The sequence below is a fragment of the Lynx rufus genome, unplaced genomic scaffold (genome assembly GCF_022079265.1).
Source record: "Lynx rufus isolate CCGP_SWC_20201006 ecotype Redwood Valley unplaced genomic scaffold, mLynRuf1.p SCAF_5, whole genome shotgun sequence".
Classification (NCBI taxonomy): domain Eukaryota; kingdom Metazoa; phylum Chordata; class Mammalia; order Carnivora; family Felidae; genus Lynx; species Lynx rufus.
This window is the reverse complement of record NW_025814867.1, coordinates 88178324-88204049: the sequence shown is the minus strand read 5'-3', so window position 1 is coordinate 88204049 and position 25726 is coordinate 88178324. Positions and strand designations below refer to the sequence as shown.

General features: G+C 37.9%; 1 protein-coding gene across 3 annotated transcripts in view; it reads right to left on the bottom strand.

Moving 5' to 3' along the window:
• Window positions 1–14886: 14886 nt before the first annotated feature.
• ZNF148 (zinc finger protein 148) overlaps window positions 14887–25726 on the bottom strand; it is a 122506-nt gene continuing 111666 nt past the window's right edge. For all 3 annotated transcript variants that reach the window (XM_047099680.1, XM_047099681.1, XM_047099682.1), the window contains 2 exons: window positions 18130–18248; window positions 14887–17813 (listed from right to left, as the gene is read on the bottom strand). In XM_047099680.1, coding sequence (XP_046955636.1) covers window positions 16215–17813; window positions 18130–18248 — 1718 coding nt within the window. In that variant the 3' untranslated portion in view covers window positions 14887–16214. The remainder of the gene's footprint in view (window positions 17814–18129; window positions 18249–25726) is intronic.

Here is a 25726-nt window from a genome sequence, read left to right as displayed (position 1 = left end):
CCGCGCGTCTGTCAGCATCCCCACTTCTGCGAATCCCAGATGGAGCAGCCCACACCCGCCTCTCGATCCTGGGGAGAACCCACCATTCCTTTCCTGGGCGCGGGGCAGGCACGCGCGCGTCCGAGTGTCCGCGTGCAAACGCTCAGGTGCACACGCGCGCCCCGTGACGCGGGGGCGGGGCGGGGATTACCTGAGCAGGTGGCAACGCCGGGTTCCCTTACTACCGGACAGAGCTCCTCCGGGGAGAGGAGTCGTCCCCGAGACCACCCTGTGCACTCCCCACCCACCAGCCCCGTCCACCCTCACCTGCCGCAGGGTCAGCGAGCTCTAGCGCGGGGCCCGCCTTGTCCCCGCTCCCCTAGCCCCCGCCACGTGGCTGACCAGGTGTGCTCTGCGCGGGTCCCCCTGTCCAGCTGGAGAGGCGGGTCTCGTCCGGGCTCAGCCACCCCAGCCACGCCTTCATTCGGGAACCTCGGTGCCAGGTGGAGAGGGAGGGGCTGCTGAGATTTCCCCTCCCCAAGGGTGGGGCCCGCACACCTAGCGCCTCCCAGGAGGGCTCCGCTCTACGCGACAGAGCTGCCAGGCCTGGGAGGAGGGGACGGGAATCTGGAGCCCCGGCCGAGTTACCGGGAGGGGAAGTGGGGACTCCGCTAGCTCTCAGACGTGACCGGACCAGCCACTGCCGCTGCAGCCCTCGGCCAATTCCGTGCCACCAGCTGAGGTGGCCAGCCCTGGGAAATAGGACGCGGCGCGATCCTACTCACTGCAGTTCTGAGAAATTGTCCAACCTTGCACACCAGAGTGAGAAAGGGCGGGGAGCCCGAGGGCCTACAACTCCCACACTGGCCCCGTGGCCCCCCTGGGCGGGTGCAGAAGCCTCTGGGCAGGAGAGGAGACTGCGCTCCAGAGGTCCCCCCCGTGCGGCTGGCTACCCCACCAGCTGACCCTCAACTCGAAGGAAGTGCAACTCTTTTGCCCTTCACCACCTTCAGCAAGACTGAGAACCGACTTCCCCAGGGAGTGGAATAAGATTTCCAGGACTCCAGCTTGCAGGGGAGGGGGTGGGGGGACTGAATTAACATACAGAGGATTAAATTATCTCCATTTCCAATCTGGCATATTTCCTAATCCTTAAATAACTTGCTAGGCTTCCATGTGGGCTTCTGAAAACAGGAGGGCAGCTGGGAGTACTTCCCACGCCCACATGAGCCTTTGTGTGAAAATCCCTAAAAATAGAGGTTGTTCTTTTAAAAACAAAAGGGAAGGCAAAACCATGGGAACACTGACAAGAGTCCCAACATCTCCTGCTCCAGTAAAGGCTTTTTTGGTATGGAAAGATACATAGCATAAAGTGTGCCGTTTTGATCATTTTTAAATGTACAATTCAGTGGCATTAATTACATTCACTATGTTGTGCAACCATCACTGCTCTTTTTTCATCACCCCAAACAGAAACTCTGCACCCATTAAGCAATAATTCTCCATCTCCCCCTTCCTCAGCCCATGGTCACCTCTAATCTACTTTTTGTCTCTATGAATTTGCTTCTTCAAGGTATTTCACATGAGCAGAATCAGACAATATTTGCTCTTCTGTGTCTGGCTTATTTCAGTTAGCATGTCCTCAAGGTTCATTCATGTTGTAGCGTGTGGTGGAACTTCATTCCCAGCAAAGAAGTTTTTAATTACCCATCTCTGCAAGAGGAAAGACTCCCAGAATAAATTACACATTAGCCGTCTGTAAACAATGGATAGATAGGTGGGCAGGATAACACTGTCGTTTTATTGGAATTGACTGTATATCCGTATACTACATCTACATGGCCAGTAGACTCATTTTTATTATTCAGTTTGGGGTCACACATGACACTTTTATTTTTTGCCTTAAAAATAAAAGGTTGGTTTCCTGTTTGCTATCATTTTCTGATGAGCCTCCCTCTAAGTGTCTGTGTGAATTTTGAACAATACACATTCACTTCCATTTCAGCCTGAGCTAAAAACATTAGAAAAGGAAATCCACACTGCTGTTCATAACCACCTTTTTTGTTACTCATTACTTTCTAAATGAGAAGTTCCCTTCAAAGCTTATAAACATCTTCAAACCCAAGAACAAATGTTTGTTTATTTTCCTTATGTTAAAGCAAGAGAAACCTACCCATCTTGCTTAATGTAGATTTATCTTATAACAATGATATATTTTTTAAAAAAACCCACATTTGCTATATTTAAAAACACTACCCTTGTATATCCTTTGAACAGAACAATTCCATTTTTAATATACTACCCTATCTGACCTAGTATAAGGATGTTAACTGCATCATTAATCTGTAATAGTTAAAAAAAATTAGAAGCAAAATATCCATTAACAGAAGATTATTAAATAAGTTATGGTACAGCCATGCTCTGGCAACCAGTATTGGAAAGAATTAGGTGTTTTTATATGTACTAACATGGAACTCTGTTCATCACATAATAAGTAAAAACACCAAGTTGCAGAATAATGTGTAATTATTTTTTATAATGCAATGTATACATATATGTAGTTTGTATGGAAAAACACATCAATCTGTTAATAGTGATTATCTCTAAGGAGTGGGATTGAGATAGTGGGAGAGGAAATCTACTCTGGTGTACAAATTCTGGATTTTTAATGGTTTTTTTTTTATGGTCAGCACATTACTTTTGGAGTCTAAAAACTAAATAAGAAAATTAGAAGACAATGTGGGGCAGATTGTATTTTCTGAAGATGGTTACACTAACGTATCCCATCTCTTATGGTCTTCTTGCAATATGACATTAATGTTCCTTCAAAAAGAGATGGGTCTATGTTCCCTATGCTTGAGCCTGAACAGACCTTTGTGAGTGCCTTAACCAATGGTAGGAATGGAAGAAATGACACTGCTTGACTTCCTAGTATAGAATATAAAAGCAGTAGGCAGTCCATCTGGCTTCCTTGCTCTCAGATCACTTGTGCTTGGAATTCAGCCACCATGTTGTGAGGAAGCCTGGGCCACATGCGGAAGACACAAGTGGGTGTTCCCACCTATAGCCAGCATCGACTGCCAGACATGTGAGATAAGCCTTCAAATGATTCCAGTCCCCAGCTTTAAGTTCTTCCAGCTGAGGCCCCAGACATTATAGTAAGGACAAGCTGTCCTGACTGTGCTGTGTGAATTCTTGACCACAGAAACCACGAGACACAATAAATTGTTGCTGTTTTAAGCCACAAAGTTGTGGGGGCACTTTGTTATTCAGCAATAGATAGTGAATACATAATGCATCCAGCCAAGGTAAAAAAAAAAAGGGGGGGGGATTTTTATTCATTTCACTGTTTGGACTTACTAGTATTGCAGCCCTGTTAAATAACAAAAGTCATAATATTGTTTTTAAACTCACTTGTTTTCCACTCAGTAACAACTCCAGTTCAAGTTGAAGTTTGTAACATTGAAGTTGTTGTTCTGTGGGCCTTACCCCTACTTAGCCGCTGACGAAAGCTCCTTCACCTCTTTCCCTTCCAGTGATTGGTGCTAAGAATTGCCCTCTGTGTGAAGGCAGAAGAAACCATGTCTTGAGAAATGACCTCATTGGTCATAAAGTCTGAACTCTGAGGAAAGATCAGAGCTTGGAGACATTCAACCAAAACAGAAATGTAAAAACAGGTTGAAAACATTAAATCATGATGTAAATATGTATATATACAAAATTACCTCACAGCCTAGGCGCTGGAACCAGAGTCAGAAGGGTCACAAGAGGTGGGTCAGCTCGTCCTCTCCCTAGGCTGGACTTTACAGTCACCTGGGGGTGGTTTTACCCAGGTCTGGGGTGGAGTCTGGGCATCAGTATTTTCTCTTAATTTCTCAGGTGATTCTAAGATGCAGTCAAGGTTGAAACCCATGGAATTTCTAGCCCAGTAATTTTCGGGGAAGTTTTTGCCTCTCACTTAAAATACTTAAGGGATAGAATATACCCTATCCACAGTGGTGTCTTACTCTAGTTATAACTTTCAAAGACAAAGAGAAGTTGTGAAATATATTACTCAGGGAGCACAAGTAATTTACTATCCATCTCTTTCTTTGTAGCTGGTCATTGTGATACACCTCCCTGGGACATGCCTATTTAAAAAAAAAAAAAATCACAAGACTTCTGTACACATTCAGAAAAGTTTGCTGGCTTTGAGGGTGGAGTTGGGATTTGAATGTACATCTGGTTCCAGTATTAGGCTCTCTCCTGTACACAAAACGGCCTCTCTAATCCAGGTGAAGAGATAAGACAGAAAAAGGTTGAAATGTGTTCCCAGAAGTCCCAGAGGCAAGAAGGACATTTGTTTGAAGGGCCGGCAGGCATTACTGGGAGTTGGAAGGGGCGACTCGAGAGCTGCAAACTGGACATAAACACAAACCCCTTACACAGGCTGAGATCTCCTAGTTCCCAGAGAGGTGGGGGCAAGACCCCAGGAAGAAGAGTTTTGCCTTGCCTATCTGGGGTAGGGCTGAGTGGAGAGGGAGGGGCTGCCACTTCCCTGCTGTCAGGTGTCTCCAGCTCCTGTTGAGATCCTGTTTCTCCTCCAGGATCTATACTGTTTGTTGATTCTGGGAGTTTGCCCTCTGACAGGAGGAAGTCATTCTCCCTCTAGCAGCCACGTGGCATCTAGTTTGAGCCAGGACCTATTGGGACCAGAGAACACAGGAGATGCAGAGAGAAGCCTAATGAACCAGGTCCAGTTCATGAATGACAGTGGCAGCCTTAATGGACCATGACAACAACACAATTAGCCTTCAGCACTTGCTTAAATACCCGATATGGAAGACCCATGGACAGATGAGAGAAGTCAGACCTGCATTTGGGTCCCAGTTCTTTCTTTCCACCATACTCTTTCATGTGTCTGAGCCCTCATTTCTCATTTACAACATGGAGTTAATGATAAAGCCTGCCAAGCCTACGTGACAGAGTTGTTATGAACATTCCAGAATTTTGATGAGGACTGAAATCCAGCTCTGTTTTCCAAATACACCATCTTTCCTCTCATTTTGAAACTCACAGGGGCAGTTTCGTGGTCCCACTGCTGCTATCCACAGGACCTCAAACTCCCAGGAAGTGCTTCTTCTGTTGCACCCATGAGCTCTTTGCACCCTCAGATGTGACTCACAGGGCCTGACTGGTCTCTTTCAACCATATCCACCAGGTATCTGTTCCTCCCCAAGCACTGAGCCCAACACTGGCACACGATGAGGGACATGATGGCTCTGGACAGGCAGGAAATCAGATTCTCACACTAATAATCAGATCATGACAAATAGCCATCTATGCTGAAAGCAACTGTATGGAGGGCAAGGAGTCTGTGGTTGGGTGGGGACGTGCAGAGGGGGAGGGTAGTTATGACCTAACGGAGATCAGGATAAGCTCTTCTGAGGAAGTGATGCTGGGGCTGAAATCAGGGTGGGGAGTTAATAGGTAGAGTGTAGAGAAAACAGTCTTTGTGGCAGAAGGGGCATGACCGAGTGTGAGAATCTGAGAGCAATTCGGAAGTGGAAGAGCAGAGGGTGAACTCACTGTGGGGAAGGCTGGGGCTGTAGGCAGTGGCGGTCACCAGGGCCAAGGCAAGGTGCTTAGTGTTTATTAAATAGCAACTGAGAAGCTTCTGAAGGGTTTTTGCATGGTTGTTACCTGTAGAAAGGACTGGAGGCCATCAAGAGATAATGGGTAGAAACTTGTAGGAGCCCAAGCAAGACTTGAAGGTGGCTTGGCCTGTGGTTATGATAAAGGGATGAAGGGTTCCAAGGGATTCGAGAAAGTCACAAGACCTGCCTACCATGAGTTGTCAATCTGATCTGATCATAGAATATTTACTGAGTCACACCCAGCAGTTAAGCATGTCCTCACATGTGGACATGGCCTTTGTTGGCTTCTTCCTTTTATTCCCATGCTACTGAGCAGGGGAAAGTGCTGGGACCGTTTGTTCATTTATGGAATCCTAGCCTCCTGTTCTTCACTTGTTGTCATATATAGAGCTCTCATTTCCCTGCAGCCAGAGAGTAGTAAGGAGCCTAGGGGGAAGTAAATGGCCCTAGAGACATGTAGTCCTGGCCACATCTTCTAGCCCATTTCTACACTAGGGTTTTGGAAACAGGTCCAACACATCAGATGCCATGTTTCTCACTAGCCACTGATGCTCGCATGTGTCTCCAGTGGGAATCTTGTTTAGAAGTTTGTGGCTGAGCGTAGACATCCAGTATTCTCAGGCTCCTTGATCACAGCATCATCTTAGTACCATAAAAACTCCACCATCAGGGGTGCCTGGGTGGCTCAGTCGGTTAATCATCCGACTTCAGCTCAGGTCATGATCTCGCAGTCCATGAGTTCGAGCCCCGTGTCAGGCTCTGTGCTGACAGCTCAGAGCCTGGAGCCTTTTCCAGATTCTGTGTCTCCCTCTCTCTCTGCCCCTCCCCTGCTTCCACTCTCTCTCAAAAATAAACATTTAAAAAAAAAAAGGCACCACCATCATTTCTAATACCTTCACTGTTTGTGCCTTTTACCACATTTACTCTTCATTCATTCATTCCTGCTTATGGGTAAGGCACTGTTCTATACTGTGAACAAAATACCACCAAGAATCTTTTCCTGATGAGCAATTAATTTTGAATTTTTCTGAAATATTACTAAAAACACTTAAGGTAAATAAATCTAACTTGCATGAAAGGCCAAACATCACATACCATCAAGCAGCTGTTCCCATTTGGTGTATACTCACTATGGCACACACCATATAGTCACTAAGGAGGAAAACAAAGGAGATAGCAATAACTGGAGAGAAATCGTGAAAAATAAATGTAAGAGAAAAAGGTGAATGAGCAGGCCAGGCCCACCACACAGACCTGTGTCCCTTCCTCCTGCCTGGTGAAGCTGGCTGCAAAATTCCAACCTTACTGTTGGCTTTTTGCCTCATGGGCAGTCAGGTTCTTGTTCCTGATTAACCAATAGCTTGGAATGGAGTAGTTCAATATGTTCTCACTTTTGTAGGATATTTTTGCCTCTTTTTCCCCCCTGCAAGCTTACTGACTTTAAAAAATTCACTGCAATATACATCATTCTCAAAAACGTTGCATCCCTTCCAGGGTCTCTGAAAATGGAATCTCTTCCACCCACCTCACTAACTAGCTTTTCCTTGCTGGTCAATAAAATCCAGACAAACCCACTCATACCTCCCAATTTTTTGAAAGAGGATATTGTCATCAAGTCAGGAACTTATCACATGCTCTGCTTTATAAGAAATGAAGCTTCCAACACTTGTCCAATTCTGCTCTAGCTCCTCTTTGTGCCACTTCTAAAATATGAACTAGGAAATGTTTAGTGCTTTATAGTTTACAAATCATCTCAAATGACTTGATATTGACAGCAATTCCGAAAGAACTTTTATTATCTCCTTACAGATAAAACATCGAGGCTCAGGAAGGGTAAGTGACATGAACAATGTTACACAGACAGACCAAGGGAGAACCACCACTTGTCTCTTTGATTCTCTCTTGCTCATTCTGCTTCTTAACCTGCCCATGCAGCTTGTAGAATCTCATGACCCTACACCCCTGCAGTCTCACAATACTCAAGAAGATCACATAAAGGTCATTTAAAGCTGTCCCTTGCAACACTGGTTATGCCACCTCTGAGCACCACCATCTGCTCTCAGATCATGAGGGCCAACTCAGCAAACTGCACAGCACAACTTCTCTCAGTGCATGTTGCCAGCGAAGCCGAGAGTGGTTCTGAATGTGTTTGCTCAGTTGTATCCTCTTTCTGCCATTTCATTTTGTGCTCTAGCAATCAGTCTTAACTCTCATTATCGACACGACAACAGTTGTGGGACAGTGCTGGAATTCCCATAAAGAAACAAAGGAAAACTGTTATTAAGGAGGTTTAAGGGTAAATTTCATAGTGGTCCAAACACCTTGAAGGAAACAGTCAAGGAAAGGAGAATGTAAGATAATTAGGGGTTAGTGGAAGTTATTTGACTTAAAGAGCATCATAAACATAATCATAGCTGGGAGTACTGACTCATGTGTGACTCAAATGATTTAAACTAGTATTAATACCACTCCATGAAGACTGTGCTCGAATGACTAATTAGCACCGGTTCAGTTAGCTCTCCTATTTCCAGGAAAGCATCCTCCAGCATCCATTTCCAACTCCCCACTAAGATATAGGTACCCCTCAGGTTCACGAATCCCTAGAGCACATTCATTTCCCACTCCTGTAACAGGTACATTCCTTCTGAACAAAGGCTAGTCTCATTTCCACAGTCCAGGTTTGAATTTTATCCGTGAGTTTGGTATTTTAATTAGGCAATATTTTTAACGTTATTTCCACTTTATTTGGCCTGTATATATTTTCTATCTTCTGCAACCAATTTATTAAAATTATGTTCTCTAGAAAACTGTCCTAAAGAAATCTACTACTTACCCATTTGAGGAGGCCTGAGGTATTAAGCTACACAGCACAGCATCCAATACATCTTATGCTTTAATAATCTAATGTACAGTACCACACCCTGCAACTACCACCACCTCAAAAACCTCTCAGATGCCCAAATAAAGATGTTAATAGACTTAACCATTTATGTGCATCTAGCACAATGCTTGTTCCTTAGCAGGCGATGGATCCTGAATACTAGGCCCCAGCAAGTAAGAATTCAAATCATTAGAAACATAAGTACCATCACAGGTAATAATACATTTCTTTGGCTCCCTTGGCCACCTTAACACAAGCATGAATTTCAGAATCTTACTATGAACGGGAGCAGCTAGGGAAATTAAGTTATGATTTTAAGAGTTCACCCGAATGCGTAAATATGCAAAAACTCAAAATGTTCTCCATTTTTCCATTCAGGTCCATTTCTAAACTTGGGTTTTTCAAGTAGTTTGAAAATCACTTTGAAAATGGTCATTCTCATTTACAGGATCACATTTCACATCCTAGCTCTTACACATATGCACATCTGCATGGGTGTGTGCATGATGTTTTACTATAAATGTCCTTTTAAAGACATTTGAAAATGACAAGAGGAACTAAAATTTTACCTTTAGTGCACTTAAATTCTTCTGCTCCATTGACTCTTTATAAGCCATCAAATGGATATAGTTTATCCTAATACCTTTTCAGGCTGGGGGTGGGAGGGAAAGACAGGACAGCCAGCAGTCTGCAAAAAAGTAAACTTCTATCCAAACATAATCATAGAAATCTTCATACTCCTTTTGTGCATGACAAATTGTCAAGTAAGACTCTATGATAACATTAATTCAAGTGACTTCAATTTCATTTTTTCTTGTAATCTTCAGAAGGTAGAAGTGTCATGTAGAGTATATATCTCCCCACCCCTCTACCTACCATTTCTAACCATTCAAGAAAAACTGAGATCTAGGAAATGGATTAATAGACTATCAGTGGTATTATTATGTATGGTTACTTAAAGCACCATGCTAATAAAGCCAGGGTCCTAGGATTAATCTCTGCAAAGGCCATTAGTTTATATTGTTCCAAGGACCTGGACTGCACTCCTAACTGCAGACAGCTTTCTTACAATGTGTCACAAGACAGGGGATTGGCAAGGTGGTAAATGGATAAAAACAAAACTATCTTCACTAATAGGGGGTAAAAACCCACATATGATGGGTTTACAGACTCTTACCCATAAAGAAAAAACAACAACACATAATTTTTAAACCTATGTTAAACATATTTCAAGTCTACAATATTGGACAGTAACATTTGACTCCTAAATTTTAGAACTGCCTATACATTCTACACAAAAGTAAAGTTCCTGCTGATGGTTACTCAATTTGTACAAAAACTGTGAATTCCATACAGACATCCTTCTCTTTTTAATATTAATCTATGCACCAGTTTTTAAATATTTACCATTAGTTATTTGGTTCAGAATATTGTGAAAAAGTCAGCTAGGAAATTATTCATAAAACTGTATTCTGTATTTTTTTTTTATTTTTCAAACAGCAAGTGTCCACATTTAAAATGCAGAATTTGCAAATATAAATTAGTCTAATAATTCAATTAAAAATAAAACAAAACAGCTTCCTTTAGTATCACAATACATAAAATGGTATTATAAACTCCAAGTGGCAAGGTTAACTACATGACAACAATGCCAGAAGCTGTGAAACTCATTAAACCACTTAATGAATAGGTCAGTTTAAAGAACATTTCTATGTTTCATGACTATGCATGAAACAAGCTTTCATTGTATTATAAAGGCTCAGCAATTCATTCATGGCATAATACGGGGTCAAGCAAGATTTTATTTTTACAATGACAATTAAAAATTGCATTTAAACAAACAGAAGTCCTCCCAATTGTTTGAAAACAATTCTCTTTGGAGGGTAAAATATATTTTAAAACACACTGACTTACCAAATTTCAATTGTCAGGCTGCTGACTACTGAGCAAAAATTTGTATTTAAAAATATCACAAATATCTTTAACAGTGAAAATTTCAATGTGGTAAGTTTCATTGCAAAGTAATTTTCACCTGAGTAGATTTTGAAATTTAGTGCTCATATATTTGGGGGGAGGTGGGGAAGGAAAGACCCACTTGTCCAAGATACTAAGTTTATAGTGGATTCCTTCACATAGATAGCCCAGAGGGTTGAAGAAACATCTGCTGTGACCTTCCCAGGACACATGATGCCCCTTTCTCCTGGAAATTTGTTCTGATATTACGAATTCTCAGTATCCATAATATTTCCACTTAGTTACCCATTCAAGCATAGCAACCCAATTCAGTTTTATACAACAGTGTCTATAATATGTACAGGTTTAATTAGGAATAGGAAATAGAAAATAAAAATTTACAGTGATTGAGAAAGGGTCAGAAAACGGGACAGGAAAAGTAATACTATATAATCAGAATATCCTATTATCCTACCAGTTTTAATGACAGGGTTTTTCCTTTATTAGTTGAAATACAAAGAAGGCATAGGGGATCCCAGGAAAATAACACTATATATCAGAAAATTCAACGTGCTCCACCATCAGGATTTCCATCACACATTTAATTTCTTCTGTACAATTTTTATAAATGTGTTTTTCTTTTCAAAATCGTCAGATTTCCAGATTAAATTCAGCACTACACAGTATGCCCTTGAAGTAAAATGAGGTTACCTGCTTTATTTGGATACCAAGTTCCCTTCCAGACAGCATTAAAATAAAGACAAGACTACACAGATAAAATCCAGTATAATTCAAATCCAACAATGAAAAATTCCCCCCATATTGTTGCAAAATTCATTCTACTGAAATGCTTTGCTACAATAATAAAAAGCATACATTACATATAAAAGATACCAGTGTACTAAAAAGTGACAGAAGTGGACTAGCAAATCCTTCAAAGCACATTATATAAATGACTAGCATTTAAAAACATTTCTCCTATAAAATGTAGGTCATATACATTTATAAATTGGCGGTTTTATTTCTAAAGCAGTGATGTGTGTGTTCAAATAGTTAGCTGTTCTGTACAGTATAATATCTACTCAATTCAAACTACAATAGGTTTGTCTTTCTTTGTATTGAAGTTGAATAAATTCATCTGTTCAGCTGAGAAATCAAGCTTGAAAAATACATATCTAAAAATCAAAGTAGAAAGTTTAGAATTACTGAAATGTAGCTATGAAATATGAAGAGAACTATGTCACAATGGAGCTGAAGTCACCTCAAAACTTATGGGCTTGAATCTAAAACAGAAACAAATATTAAATCCAAAGCAAACCACAAAGTTAGGTAGCAGTACAGAAGCAGGAAAAAAAAACAAAAAACAAACAAACAAAAAACCACACCCCCTTCCTTCAGTGTGATGGGCACTAAGTTTTGCGGTCTTCCTCCATCTTGCAGAAGAGTGGTAAGGCCATTCAATGCTTAGTGAAAGTGAGTACAGATGAAGTCAGATTTAGCCTGTCTCCCCTGCAACTTCAATTATGCTGTGTAAACAGTGTTATGTTCCAGTAGGAGGAACAATGGAATTTACTTATAAAAACTGATTAAAGATAATCATTATTAAATGAAATAAGGAGAATAACTCTGAAATGTTTTTAGAACTTTCCTGATGCTACTTGTACAGTTAGCACTGCTATGTATTATTGCTTACGTACAGTACAACATCATATGCCTTCTAACATAAAGCAGTACTGTGATTTGTTTGTACATATTTACAGATTCTTAAAAACAAGCTGTAAAAACATTACATACTTTCAGACAATACAAATTAGCACATTGGTACTCACTTCAAAACAAATGGAATGCATAACATTAATAAACATCATAAAGGAAGACTCACATAAAAGTCCTTGATTGTCAAGACACGTTTATATATAAACTCTAACTGTGCAGAATTAAAGATTCAATCATAGGTACATCCTTATTTGATGAACCGTATTTACAGCATGGTATTGCATAAAAAAATAAAATAATGTTTACAGGGTTTTACTTTTTTATCCATTGGATTAAAGAAAGCAACAAACACAACAAGAAATGTTTGTCTGCTTTAGTTTGTTTCCTACCAACGTTTAAGTGAAAAAAGGAAACACGGTTTTATTTGCAGAATATAGCAAAACAACTGGAAAATTATTTCCCTGAAATAAAGCAATTTGAAACAGAAAAAGTTTAAATTAAATTGCAGTGTCAAAAAGTTTCTCATTGATTATAATAGTGCTTCTTCAAGTAATTATACTGTGAAAAAACAAGTTCTAGTTTAAGATGTTCTATGTCTAAGAAATGCGGTACTACAGTAATGCCTACTTTTAAAGTTTCCCGGCTTTTTTTTTTTAAACAGCCCTTTAAAAACCCAAATTGATAAAATGAAAGAAGTGGCAAAAGATCTAACCTAGCTGGCACTTTGCAAGTTTCTCTCCCCTGTGGTAATGAAAGCCTACCCTGAGCACAAGACCTCTTTTGCCTGTCAGAAAGGGAAAATTACCCGACCACTGACAGTCCTCAGCCAGAGCTAAAAGGATGGATTTGTATGGTATCAAACAAAATCTGCAAGTACATCCAAAGATTTAAGAGCCACTCAAATATTCTGAACCAAATGAATATGTGTACAATAAGAAGTCAAAAAAAAAAAAGCTTTACAAGATGTTCAACAGAGATTACCTCATCTAACCTGATCTGCTTCCAATCTTCAAACAGGAGAGTAGGTCCTAAGTGCAAAAGCATACCTCACTCACATTGACCAAAAGTTTAATGGTATAAGAGCATGTTTTAATGGAACACTTTGCTAACTGAAATGAAAAACACAAATTGCAGAAGGATTATCTCATATCCTCAATATTCTGATCTAGAGCAGCACATAAAGGCTACTTACTTTTTACTATTAATGCCCAGATACAAATTAAGTAACTTTCTAAAGCAAAGTGGGGAAACCCAAACTGTTGAGATGTTTATCCTATGATGATAATACATGGTAATTCTGGTAGGCATTTAGAATTTCACAGTAAGAGAGCCACAACTACTATACTTAAATGGTACGTCAATAACTTATGTCAAAGTATCAAATGCTTACAATGTGGTAGAAAAGTCTGCCATTATGTATATTTAAAGAAATGTGCCGAAGACAGGAATGCAACACCTGAAATTTTGCTTGCGGTAACTACCATTTTCAAAGGCCTGCCTTCCTTGGCTTATCCTAACTGCTCAGCAGTAGAGTCACACTCTAAAAAAACTGTGCTGGTGATATTAAAGCAAACAAAAACTGTACACTATACCAGGACTGAACAAGTTGTTGAAGAACAAAATTTTTGACCAGGCTCAAAAAAAGAAAAAGAAAAAAGGAAAAAGGAAAAAGGAAAAAGGAAAAAGGAAAAAGGAAAAAGGAAAAAGGAAAAAGGGAAAAGGAAAAAGGGAAAAGGAAAGAGAAAGAGAGAGAGAGAGAGAGAAAGAAAAAGAAAAAGAAAAAGAAAAAGAAAAAGAAAAAGAAAAAGAAAAAGAAAAAGAAAAAGAAAAAGAAAAAGAAAAAGAAAAAGAAAAAGAAAAAAAAGAAAAAAAAAGAAAAAAGAAAAAGAAATCAACACAGGAAATAAATGCCTATTATCAAATAACAGTATGAGAAAAATATAAACATCTATAGAGCGTGAGCACAGTTCCATTTTTCACATCTCACCTGAATAGAGCCTTCTTGCAATTGCATGATGTATAACACAACACACACTATTCTTCAAAGTCAGTAATGGCAGAACTTAAACATCTACCTCAGAGAAGTCTAAAATTCTTGAAAAGTTTGGCAGCAAAGAAAGCTGTCAAATAGGAAAATTAATATTTCAAGCAAAGCTTAATAACCAACGTACAGAGGAAACCACATTAAACATAATTTATATTCATTATCATAAAACACCAAAATATTCAAAATAAAAGTAAAAGATGTTAAGGGTTGATATTTTCTTTGTTCCCTTTATGAGAACAGTCTTGGGATAACATTAAATAAAAGAAACAATAATTTAAATGTGTAACATTCTATACTGAAACAAAGACTGCAGATCTATAGGGCCAATATAAAAGTTAAAGTGGAAATTAGCAACAATAAAGTTTCACCTTCCAAGAATATTAATTTTAGAGTATCACTGGTGCTACATCAGTATGTGCATTGTGACAAAGATGGTGGAAATTAAAATAAGCAAAAAAGTTGGAACAAATTAAAGAGGATAATAAAATCAATAGAAGTAATGTTATTTTCCAAAAATTAAAACTGTCCAATGTGTAACTCAAAACCATCATTCTTTAGAAAAGTATACATATGTGTATATATAAAAGCACTATTTATGGTACCATGCTGTATTATTTTAAGACAAAGTATATATATATATATATATATATTAAAAAAAAAAAACATTCGTGGTATAAGGATAAAGTCTGTAGTTTATTTAGATTTTGAAATGCAACAAAAAGTTTCCGATCACTCATCTAGCTGAAAAAGAAATTGTAGTTACTAGAATTAGTAAACACTTTTGGTTTGTAAAATTGTAATGAGCAGTGTTCATTAAAAAGTAATTCAAGATAAAATAAGCAATTAAAATGCCCATTTCTTTAGTTTCTCTGGATACTGTTTAATTATCCAATCTATCAAGATTCTAGAAAGAGAAGGATTAAACCAGGTTTTACAGTTCCAAAGATATCCAATTTCCTTTTATTGCCAAAAATTAAAATTGTCAATTATGAGATGATTATGACACAACCATATCAAACCTAAAAATCTAATTTTTTTTTTACTTTGAGAAATCAAAAATACCAAATAGATTCTAAGTGCTCTATGTTAACTGAAGTGTATATGTAAAGTAAAATACAATTAAGCTTTAAAACGTGGAATATACATTTTGTGTAAGCATTATGTTCTTGGGAATGTAATCTACAGAATATCTTTTTACTAAAACTTCAAAACCTTGATACCTGCACATGAAAAATCATAAAAAATATCTAAGTACAACTGTACAAAGAAACTGACACCAATATGCATACTTCCATTGAGAAGTGAATGCTTCAACAGTTACGTATTTTGGTAAAAGTTTTGAAAGTATGCATATTTTAAAAGTAATTAGGCTTTTAAATAGTGGAGTCTTAGACTATCAGATTTTTATTACTTTCTTTTCTCAAAAAAAAAAACATGTCAATATAATGCAAAATGAAAATCAAGGGTATATGGCATATCATTCTTTTTAAACGGTGGTTTCTTGGTTTCTTTTTTTCCTCCTATAGGACACACTAATTTATTTAAGCCATAATCTCTTGACATTTAAACTCTGAAGTTCACTCTGTCTGTAAAGTATACTCAGATTCCCTGCTGAAGTGCAATGACTATGCTGAAAAACTTAGAAACAGTATGAGTAAATTTCACACAATTACTAATCTCCTAAGAATGTACAATGTTATCAATTAGGAAACAATTGTGCGAAAAGTCTTTTTTTTTCCTTTTAAACTCGGTGTAGGTGGAATAGCAAGTTTCTGTTCTAAAACAAGTAATGCATTGCTTCTATAAAGGTGACAACATGTAAGGCAGTTCAAAGAATGCTGACTAACCAAACAAAATGCAGTTATTGGATTATCTTGCTATTCATATCAGCTTAACTTGTTATAACGCATTGCTCTTAAATCTGTACAGCACTCCATTTACACAGAGTAACCCCACTCTTGATTAATCTGTTCTAAAGTGCCAGTATTATTTACACTTTTTTTTAGCCAAAGGTCTGGCCAGTTGTAGCATCAGGTGAAGATGTCATCCCAGCTCTATTATCATTTACATTCACCAAGGGAAATTCTGGAAATTCAGCACTTGTCCCTGGTCCCCGAAGGTTCACCTGTCCATTGGCAGTGCTAAACTGAGTAGCTATTCCAGCTCTTGATCCATGATATGGAGCGCGGAAGGGCTGTTCAAAGGAGCTCATTTGGTAAGCTTGGTGGACAGGCTGAGCCTCAGCTTTTTTCTGAGAAGTCACTTGATCCAAAAAGTCCTGTGTTGATGTGGCAGAAGCATGGTTTGTCTCATCACCTGAAAAGGGAAATGAGTGCTGTGAATCACCAACTATTAGTCCAAAGTGGGACTTATCTGGAGTTGTTCTTAGTGGAGAATTCATTCCTGATCGAAAGCTATTGATGGGCATGGCTGCATAGACTTGCTTGTCTATGGAAGAGAATGCTGGCTGATTTGGAAGGGTCTGGTTATCAGTCACAAAGTTAAGGCTCGGGCTATTCAAATAGGCATCATTTTGGCTAGTTCTGTCCAAAGCCTGCTGCAGAAACTTTGAGTATTCCTGCAACATGTTGGCTTTATCTGATGAGGATGCTTGGGAGCTTGATCCAACATTCTCTGCCTGGGTGACCTCAGGTACTTCTGAAGAATTTATTGATATGCTAGAAGTCACCTCAGTGTCTGCAACACTGAATGATATCTCATGCTGTCCATTAGCTTTATGAGAGTAATGATCCAAGAGAGTCTGCAGTACCTCATCTGGAATAACATTTTTGTCATGGTTACTCTTAATCTCCACATTCAGTGCCTGTGAATCTAATATGGATGCCGTAGTACTTTCATCAATGACACTTGCCACAGCTGCTTGTGTTACAGAAGGCTGAGAAGCTATGGTGCCCACATTCAGCGCATACTCCCTACTATTGTTACTGGCTGCTTGAAGGTATCGTTTCTTCTTCAAAAACTGCATGGCATCATCATAATTAGTACTACTGTGCACAGGTTTACTGGGCCCCTCCTGCAAATTATCGACCTGATCAATATCAGCATTGCCCTCTGAGTCCAGTAAAGCTTGTTTATCCACAAGTTCAAAAGCATACTTTGAAACTTTGCTCTCTTCATATGTGGATAAGGGAGAAATTGTTTGATTCTGCTCCAATGGCTGCTTCAGACTTCTCTTACTATTAATTTTTTTGAGAACCAACTTAGGTGGATGTATTTCTCCTGATGCATCTTCTAAATGCGATCCCCCAACTGAAGAATGTGGCATTTCAACAGCATACTCTGCTACCATATACTCATCTTTTACTTTAGTACTTGAAGAATAAAGGGGCAGGTAATCATTTTTGTCTTTCTTCAGGTCAGATTTGTCCAAAGCACTTTCTTTGTCCATCCCAGATGATTTTTTCTCAGTCTTCTGCCTTTTCTTTTTTGGCAGTGAGTTATCTTTTGGTGATGTAGAAAAGCCAGAATCTTCCTCAGATGTCAGAAGGCCACCTTTGATGGCACATCTGTTTAGCTTTTTGTCATGATTTTCATGGCACATACGTTTATGTTTCAATACACGATCTGTTCTGGAAAAATACTGTCAAATTCAGATTTCAGCAGTGAGTTTTTGTTTTAGTTTGTGTTTTTCGTCAAGCAAGAAAAGAAAAGAAAAAAGTAATTAATATAAAAATAGAAGCAGAATAATATAAGCAAATCCAAATGAATTTGTTGAGCCGTTTGCCAATTATAAATCTAATCAACAGCAGTTGGGAGGTTCTTCAAATAGTTCTAGTAGTGACATTTTCTAATTTACTAGAATGATTTTATAATTTAATTTAGGATAGAAGAATTTCAATGTCCATCATACCTCAGCAAAATGGTTAAAAAAACAAACATTTTAAACCACCTCTTACCTGTAAACAGTATTCACACTGGTAAGGTTTTTCTCCACTATGAGTTCTCTTATGCCTTTCCATGTGATACTTTTGTATGAATCTCATACCACATTCATCACAGCGAAATGGTTTTTCACCTAGTACATGATATAGAAAGTTTAAAACAAAACAAGTGTTATGACAAAAACTCTACCCCTATATTAAATATATCTTCCAATTTAATTTGTAAAAAATATTTTGCTTTGGGGTGCCTGGGTGGTTCAGTTGGTTAAGCATCCGGCTCTTGATTTCAGCTCAGGTCATAATCTGTTTGTGAGATGGAGCCCTGAGTCAGGCTCTGCGCTGACAGCATGGAGCCTGCTTGGGATCCTCTCCTCCCTCTCTCTGCCCCTCCCCAGCATGCGTGCTTGTGCATACTCTTCCTCTCTCTCTCAAAATAAAAAAACATTAAAAAATATTGTGCTTTATAAAAATAAAAGATTGGCATGTGCCACTGGGAAGAAAAGACTGAAAGCAGGCATACTCAATTTCCCTGCCTTTCTATTATGTGTGTACATAACACACTCTCTGTGGAGACAAACAGTACCAGGAACTTACAGCAAGATGGACATGGTTTTAGTAAGAGTAGTTGAAGCTTTTAATCTTTTTTATTCAATCATACAAAATACTATTTTAGGAAATTTTTTGAAAAAAGAAAATGTTACCCATACATAGTCCAACACAATGCTTGGATACACCTTTTCAATTCTTCATTTCTTTTCAACAAATATTTGTGGTTAAATGAAATCTGAATCCTAGGAAATAGTCCTAAAAATCTAATTCATTAAAACATAAAAAGAACTTAAATTACAGACTAAATTTCAAAAGGTTTGTTTATAACTGATCACTTTTCTCAACTCAAACCAGAATTTCTCAGGCCCTTTTTTTTGGCAGGGAATGAATCAAACCAAGTACTGGTCATTAGACACATAACCCCGGCTTCCACCCCCTCCATTTTATGTTTTAAAGTGTCATAAGGACTTTTTGGCTGTAAGGAACCATTACTATGGAGATCTAAAATAGTTTTTACTGATAAAACCACAGTAAACAGAAGGGTGTGATAATAAGTTACCTTGAATAGTATGTTTTTGGGAAGCAACTGTTTCTATCTTTCATACATTTGACAAAATCTTATGGAATACTTGCTCTCTAACCCATAACCCTGCTGCAGGTGATTAAAAGTGTAAGATTCATTACTTATCTTCATAGAGCTTGGGAAAACAAGACGCACACATTAGACAGACAACTAATAAAACTATGTCCAGCTCCAGTTTACTTTTACAACGTTTTATCTCACTACCTTTCTTCTTAAAACTTTTCCTCCAGCCAAATCAAAATACCTACCATCTTGTGCTTTTCTACCTCTGCTACAATTCACACTGCTCCTTTAGTCAAGAATGCCTACCCCTGTGTGTTCAGGCACTACATTCCCTTCAAGTTCCAACCCAAATCTTCTGAGATCCTTTGCCCTATTCTTTCAAGGAAAAGTATCTTGATCTTCTTTAAATTTCCATAGAACTTCATCTGTGGCTCTCCTATGGCACTCATTAATTCATCTCAATAATTATTTTGTACATCTCTATTCTACAAGATCACATTTAAGGGCAGAATCTGAGCCTAAATTATCTTTATGTAGCTCAAAATATTTTGTGCACTTAAGTGTCAAATGAATGGCATAAATGATTATTATAGTGGATTACTAGTGGGAAAAATGTTACTGAGCTGGTATGATTTGGAAAAGCTTCTTGCCGGTGTTAGAATTTAAAGTGAATAGCACTTAAAGAGACTGTGTATGTAATTAAAGCCAAAGAAAGAAAATGTAGTGGGAAACAACAGAGAAACTAAGGGTTTAGTTACTATAAAACGTCTAGGAGAAATGGTGCCTAAGAATATAATTTAATTTGGTGACAAGTAAATTATTTGAAACTTTCAAGAATGCAACTTCTGTAATTGCTATGGAGTTACCAAATTTTAGGGCCGAAGGGACCTTGTGGTAGCTTTCAAACGGTGCCATTGGGGGCTCCACAGAGACCCCCAAAGGCTGATGCTGTTGTGGCAAATGGCTCTAAGAGTGCCACCCAGATTTCAAGACAGAATAGTTCCACTTCTATATAATAGGGCTTTGAGTACGGACTTCAACGGTTCAGAGGCTAGATTAAGATTAACACAAGTAATCAAGACCAATTCACTTATTCCACAAAACAAAGAAATAATCGAAGCTGGGAGAGAGGATAACTTATTAAGAAAGTTTGGAAGTGAAAGAAATGAGGAAAAGGAGATGAGAAGTAATAATTAGGAGGCAATCTATTTAAGATCAAGTAGTGTTAGAGACTGAAATTAATTTATTTGAAGGCAGAAGGGAAAGAGCCAGTGAAGGAGAGAAATGGAATACTGAACTAAGATTAAAATGAAATATTATCATTAATAATCAAAAGAACAAGATCTCAGAGGACTTAAGATGAAAAGGGAGAGTGCAGATTATATTTTAGAATAAAAGAAAAAAACAGTTGCATATTTTGACACAGAGAATATAGATGATAGAGTTTATTGAGCTCACAAGTGAAAGTCACTTCTCAAAAGTGAGAAAGGATAAAAGAGAAAATTAGTGGACTGATAAGAATTCATTTAATGCTGCACGATATTCATGGACTGGCAGACTTAATACTGTTTAAGACGGTTAATACTCTCCAAGCAGATCTACAAATTCAAAGCAGAAATTGAGAACCTGATCCTAACATTCATTTGGAAATGCAAGGGATCCAGAATAGCCAACACAATCTTGAAAAAGAAAAACTAAGTAGGGAGACTCACACTTCCTAATTTCAAAACCTACTACAAAGCTACAGTAATAAGATAGTGTGGTAATGGCATAAGGATAGACATAGATCAAGGAATAGAACTGAGAGTCCAGAAATAGATCTTTACATTTATGGTCAACTGATTCTCAACATAGGTGCCAATACACTTCAACTGGGAAAAAATCGTTTTGTTTTTTTTTTCAACAATGATGGTGGACCAATTTGACACTCACATAAAGAATAGAGTTGGACCCCTACCTCGCATCATATACAAAACTTAACTCAAAATAGATCATAGGCCTAAATGTGAGAATGAAAACTACAAAACACTCAGAGGAAAACATAGAAATATCATGACCTTGAATTAGGTAATAATTTCTTAGATATGACACCAAAAGTCCAATCAACTAAACAAAAAATACAATGAACTTCATAAAAAATGTTTAATTCTTCAAAAAACACTATCAAGAAGGTAAAAAGAAAAAAAGGTGTAGCTCCTGTGGGAAACAGTCTAGCAACCCCTCAAAATGTTAAACACAGACAATTCTACTCCTATGTACATACCCAAAGAAATAGAAAACAACGACTCACTCAGATGCTTGTACCCCAATGCTCACAGAAACAGTATTAAGAACAGCCAAAAGATGGAAACAACCCAAGTGTCCATCAGCAGATGAATGGATTAGCAATATGTGATATATACATACCATGATATATTATTCAGCCATAAGAAGAAATGAAATTCTGATACATGCTACAACATGGATGAACCTTAAAGAAATTATGCTAAATGAAAGAAGCCAGACACAAAAAAGACAAGTATTGAATGATTCCACATAGATGAGGTTATCTAGAATAGGCAAATTCACAGAGACAAAAGTAGAATAGAGATTACCAAGGCCTGGGATAGGGAGGAAAGGAGAGTTGTACTGCTTAATGGTTAGAGGTTTTCATTTGGTCACATAATATTTTAAATGTACTTCATGCCACTAAATTGTATGCTTAAAAATGATTAAAATGCTCAACTTCATGTTGTGTTGTTTTTTTTCTTAAGTGAAAAGATAACTTCTGGAATGGGGCAAAATATTTGTAAATTATGTACCGGATAAGGGATATGCATCCAGTATATGAAATGAACACTTACAACTCAACAGTTAAAAAGACAATCTAAGAATAGGCAATAGATCTGAATAGACAGTTCTCCAAAGATATGCAAACAGTCAATAAGTACTTGAAAAGATGCTCATCATTGTTCATTAGGGTAATGCAAATCAAGACCACAATGAGATACTTCACACCCAATAGGAAAGTTAAAATAAAAAAGACAATCACAAATGTTAGCATGGATGTAGAGAATCTGCCCATATTTTCAAGACGTATTTGTAGTTTCATCTTTTACATTAAATCTGATATATCTGGGGTTCATCCTGAGGTCCAGATGACTATCTAGTTTTCCCAACACCATTTACTGAAAAGTTCCACTTTTTTCGATCACTTCTTTAATCAAAATCATATACTAGTAAGTTCCATGGGTCTATTTCTAAACCTTCTATTCTGTTCCATTGGTCTGACTGTTCATAAGCCAGAAAGAAAATGTTTTATGACTTTATAATACATTTTATCATCTGGTAGGGCTAATCCCCCTCATTGTTGTTCTGGTTTATCCACTTTCCATATTACTTCAAAATTATCTTGTCTAGTAACTGCAGTAGGAAAGGGAGAGCTGCCTGAAATGTTTACATTAACTTATTAAAAAATTGGTATCCCTGGGCACCTAGGTGGCTCAGTTGGTTAGATGTATGACTTCAGCTCAGGTCATGATCTCTCAGTGAGTTTGAGCCCCACGTCTGGCTCAGTGCTGACAGCTTGGAGCTTGGAGCTTGGAGCTTGGAGCCTGGAGCCTGCTTCAGATTCTGTGTCTCCCTCGCTCTCTGCCCCTCCCCCACTTGCACTCTGTCTCCCTCGCTCTCTCTCAAAAATGAATAAACGTTAAAAAAAATTTTTTTTAAATTGGTATCTTTTATGATGTTGACCTTTCTTACCACTAAATAAATAAATAAATAACCAACCAACCAACCCAGGGCGGGGGGATGGGGTGGGGGGGGGGAACAGGGAAGGGGGAAATATGTCCTTCCATTTCATCAAGTTTTGTTTTGTGTCAACAGTGTTTTAGTGATTTCTTCATATGGGATATCCCACATTTCTTATTGTTGATACTGTAAAAAAAGGGTGTTTTCTTCTGTTATATCTTCTACTGTGGGTGTGTATATACAAAGTGTATGGTTTTCTATTTTACTGAATTTACTAGTTTGCAATAATTTTTCATTGACACTCATGGGTTTTTCAAGTATGCAATAATATTGGTTGCAAAAATTGGTTTTTGGCCTGTAATATATTTTGTGTGTATGTACTTTTGCTGGCTATTATTCTCAAATATTATATTAAAAAGTAATGGTAACAGGGTTATTAACAAGGGGGATCAGGTGTGGGGGGGGGGAAGTAATGGTGATAATGTGTTCTGTATCTTACTCCCGACTTTGGTACTTTGTTATGTCTTTTGAAAGGAAATAAAAAATAAAATGACTGATACATAATTTCTCTAAGAATAAAATTAACATATAGAAAATCCTTTTACTGCTTTTCCCCTTGAAAGCCAGGGCCCCTCTACTAGAAAAGACAATTTATACAGCATTTGAGTAATTTCAAGATTAGGAGAAAAAGCTTACTTAAAAAATAAGAAGTTTATAAATACTATTTTCAATTCAGGAAAGCTGTAACATGGGGAGGAAAAAACAAGGTGTTCTGCTAATGGTAATCTCCAATACCCAAGAAGCCTCGGGTTTCTCTTCTAATGGTTATCCACTGAGACCACAAATTCTTCGCACTGTGGTGTTTCTCCCTGGTAACTTTAACACTGCACACATTGAGCTACTTACGGGTAAGAATTCTTACTCTAATATATGAGTAATTATTGGGCCAAATGATATACAAGTATTAAGGACATAAACTTTATGCATAAAGTAGCTCACTGTGGACTGATATATTAATCTGATTGTTAGCAGTTTCAACTATGCCTCTTCTTCCTCTTCAAACCATTCCAATCTGGCTTTTGCACTTATTTCATCAAATGGTTCTTGCACATCACCTTCAAGTTATCAAATTCAACCAAATCTTTTCAGTTAACTTAGTAGACCTCTCAATAGCATTCAACTCAAGTGATCCCTTTTTTTTTTTTTTTTTTTTTTTTTTAATTAGCTTTCTCTTTGGCTTCCTTCTTTGGCAGCCATGCTCCTTAGGCATCTCCACCTGCTCCCAGCTCACCTTCTTCCCTCCACCTATGAAATGTTTTAGTTCTTTAAGGCTTCCTCCTAAGTTTTTTGCTTTTTCTTTCTTTTTATTTGGCAAGAAGGGAAACTCATCTACTTCCATTGCTTTAATTACACTTAAATCTGAGTTGCAAACCCATACATCCAAACTGCATACTCAACAAACATATCCACTTCCAGAACACCTGGGGATCTCAAATACATTATATCCCACACTAACCTTGTGATCTTCAACCCACAGCTTAGTCCTTTCTCTTGATTCCTTATTCATATGGATGGCACTCCCATTCATCTAGTTTTGCACCCCAAAGGCCCACACAACTTTTCTTTATCCCCTCTCTCCATATGCAACTGATTAACAGGTTCCACCTATTAAATCCCTGCCAAATCCCCCCACTTCTTTTCATTTCCCACTGTCATCACCCAAGTTCAAGACACTATCATGCCCTGGACTGGACTATTTATATAATAACCTTTTTATAGCAGTCTCTCTGGGATCCGCTCTCATCTCCTTACAATTCCATACCACTCCCAGATTTTGTTAATGTAAGTACATCTGATCACCTTTAAATCCTATCCATGGCCTTCCACTGTTCTTAGAATTTAAAACAACAACAACAACAACAACAACAACAACAACAACTGGGTTCTCTATCAACTGGCCCCTGCATGTCTGATGTTTCTTCACAATTCCCTCCTTTACTTTCTGAGTTCTAATCAAAGTTGCCTTCTTCCAATTCCTATAAACTTACCATGTTTTTTCTCTCCTCTAGGATCATTTTCTCCTAAAATTCCTCCCCCAAACTAATTCTATGATAGTGAATATATTTAACAAAGTCTTCTTAAAATCTAGGTCAAAAATATTTATGGTAATACTAAACCTATGACAAAATTCACATGGCCTATCCAGTAATACATAGTTCACAACAGAAGGAACGGTCCATCTTCAGCAAATCATAAAAACAGGTAGGTATGACAAAATTTACAAGAATAACCAATATTACACTAACCAAAAAAGATCAGGCACTATTATGAGAAGCACTGTAAATACTTAAGAATACAGGTTCTAGAGCCAGACCGGCTGGATTTTAATGCTGGGCTCAGTATTTCTTAACTGTGAGAAACTGAGCATGTTATTTAAACTCTTAAGGCTTGATATTCTTATCTGTAAAGTAATAAATTAGATAACCTGTGTGAACTAATTTAAAAATGAAACCCGATGTACTTTAATAGTTCAATAAATGTTAGTTATTAAAAAAAAGAAATGAAGATGTTAATAATAAATGATTATCATTATATTTACATATTGATTATAGTTATAAACCCAATGGCTAGACTATAATATCCCAAATGCAAACACCCTTAACTTTGATAAGTTTTGGAAAAGGGAAACAAGGAGGATTACTGAAATAAATACATGGGCTAGTAATCACATATTCAGTTATTTGCTTA